The sequence below is a fragment of the Meriones unguiculatus genome, chromosome 17 (genome assembly GCF_030254825.1).
Source record: "Meriones unguiculatus strain TT.TT164.6M chromosome 17, Bangor_MerUng_6.1, whole genome shotgun sequence".
Lineage (NCBI taxonomy): Eukaryota > Metazoa > Chordata > Mammalia > Rodentia > Muridae > Meriones > Meriones unguiculatus.
In genome coordinates, this window is record NC_083364.1 from 60,838,068 (window position 1) to 60,840,546 (window position 2,479).

Here is a 2,479-nt window from a genome sequence, read left to right on the forward strand (position 1 = left end):
GGTTGGGGAAGATCCTTTCCCAATCTGTAGGCAGTCGTTTTGTTCTGATGACAGTGTCCTTTGCTTTACAGAAGCTTTTCAGTTTCATGAAGTCCCATTTATTAATTATTGATCTTAGAGCCTGTGCTGTTGGTGTTCTGTTCAGGCAGTTGTCTCCTGTGCTTATGAGGTCAAGGCTCTTCCCCACTTTTTCTTCTAACAGATTTAGTGTGTCTGGTTTTATGCTGAGATCTTTGAACCATTTGGATTTTAACTTTGTTCAGAGTGATTAATATGGGTCTATTTGGATTTTCCCTACACGTAGACATCCAGTTAGACCAGCACCATTTGTTGAAGATGCTGTCTTTTTTCCATTGTATGGTTTTGGCTTCTTTGTCAAAAATTAAGTTTCCATAGGTGTGTGGGCTTATTTCTGGGCATTTGATTCCATCCCATTAATCTGCGAGTCTGCTTCTATGCCAGAACCATGCAGTTTTTATTACTGTTGCCCTGAAAATGCTTATTTTAAAATGTATCTATAAAACTAATTCCATACCTTGTGAATATCATTAGAAACCTATTCCTAAGGAATAAAATACAAATTCCTTTACAAGGCAATCAGTGTAGTTTATAATCCAGTACATTCTATTAGCTTTTCTCATGTTTATTCAGCAAAAATAAGACAAAAAATTCTAGTGTTGGTGTGTTTTCCAATCAATGCATCACAGTTTTAGAAGATATCCCATTCATTCTTAATTTGTTACTGTTTACTCATTACTGCACAAAATCAACTGAACCATTTTGTCATTTTTAATTTCTGGAGTATTCCTTCTGTCATAGTACAGACTATAAGAAAAGTGCAAAAAAAAAAAAAGAAAGAAAAGTGCAATATTATGCTATTACTAGAGGCTCTTTCAATATTCACATAAATCTTTCCCAGTGATTACTGCCTTATGTTCATTACATTTAATTTCAGGAGACATTCAATGATAACATGGAAAAGGAAAATGAAACACTGTGGACAGAGTTTGTTCTCACAAGTCTCATATGCCAACCTCAGTGGAAAATCTTCCTGTTCCTGGTTTTCTTGGTAATATACCTCATGACCATCGTGGGGAACCTAGGTTTCGTCACCCTTATCTGGAATGACCCTCAACTCCACATCCCCATGTACTTATTCCTAAGTAACTTAGCCCTTGTGGATACTTGGTTATCATCTACAGTGACACCAAAGATGCTATTTAATCTTTTGGACAAGGGCAAGGTGATTTCTGTCCCTGAATGCATGATACAATTTTTTTCCGTTGCAATCTGTGTGACCACGGAATGTTTTCTCTTGGCATCAATGGCTTACGACCGCTATGCAGCTATATGCAATCCATTGCTTTATCCGGTAGTTATGACCAATAGAGTATGCATTTGCCTGTTAGCATTATCGTTTGTAGGTGGCTTTCTTCATGCTATAATCCATGAAAGCCTTTTATTCAGATTAACCTTCTGTAATTCCAACATATTACATCATTTTTACTGCGATATTATACCACTGTTAAAAATTTCTTGTAGAGATCCTTCCTTGAATTATCTGATCATTTTCATTTTCTCTGGTTCAATACAAGTGTTCACCATTATGACTGTTTTTATCTCTTATACATTTGTTCTCTTTTCAATTTTAAAAAAGAAGTCCGACAAGGGCCTAAGGAAAGCTTTCTCCACCTGTGGAGCCCACTTCATATCTGTGTTTTTATACTTTGGGCCTCTTCTCTTCATGTATGTCCACCCAGCATCTTCAGAAGTAGATGATCAAGACATGATCTTCTCTCTGTTTTACACAGTTATAATCCCTGTATTAAATCCAATTATTTACAGTCTCAGAAATAAGCAAGTTATAGATTCTCTGAAAAAAATGTTGAAAATTACAGTTTAGATCTTACTAATATCTGTTAATTTTATTAAAATTTACAATGTTGTACAAAATGTGAAATTTTGCATTTAAATAACTTTGAAATTATAAATGTTAAGTGAGATTATTATTAAACTTCAATTTTAATATGCAATTATCCCCCTAATACACTGGAAAATATCTGCATTCATTGTCATATGCATATATGTAAACTTTTTTAAATTAAATTTTCATTTTTTTAATATTAGTTACAGTTTATTAACTTTGTATCCCAGCTGCATCCCATTCCCTCATTTCCTCCCAATCCAACCCTCCCTCCCTCAGTTTCTCCCTGCCTCTTTCCTAGTCCACTGATAAGGGAGGACCTCCTCCCCTTTCATCTGACCCTAGCTTATCAGGTATCTTCAGGACTGGCTGCAAAGTCCTCCTCTCTGGCCTAGCAGGGCTGCTCCTCCCTCGGGGGGGGGGGGTGTTAAAGAGCCAGCCATTGAGTTCATGTCAGAGACAGTCCCTGTTCTCCTTACTAGGGTACCCATTTGGATAGTGAGCTACCATGGGCTAAATCTGAGCAGGGGTTCTAGGTTATATCCATACATGGTC

At 36.6% G+C, this 2,479-nt stretch overlaps 1 protein-coding gene across 1 annotated transcript; it reads left to right on the forward strand.

The window, feature by feature from the left end:
• The first annotated feature begins 973 nt into the window (after window positions 1–973).
• LOC110540853 (olfactory receptor 183) lies at window positions 974–1,903 on the forward strand. The gene has a single exon (XM_021627642.2). It carries the CDS (start codon window positions 974–976, stop codon window positions 1,901–1,903), a length of 930 nt encoding a protein of 309 aa, XP_021483317.1.
• The last annotated feature ends 576 nt before the right edge of the window (window positions 1,904–2,479 follow it).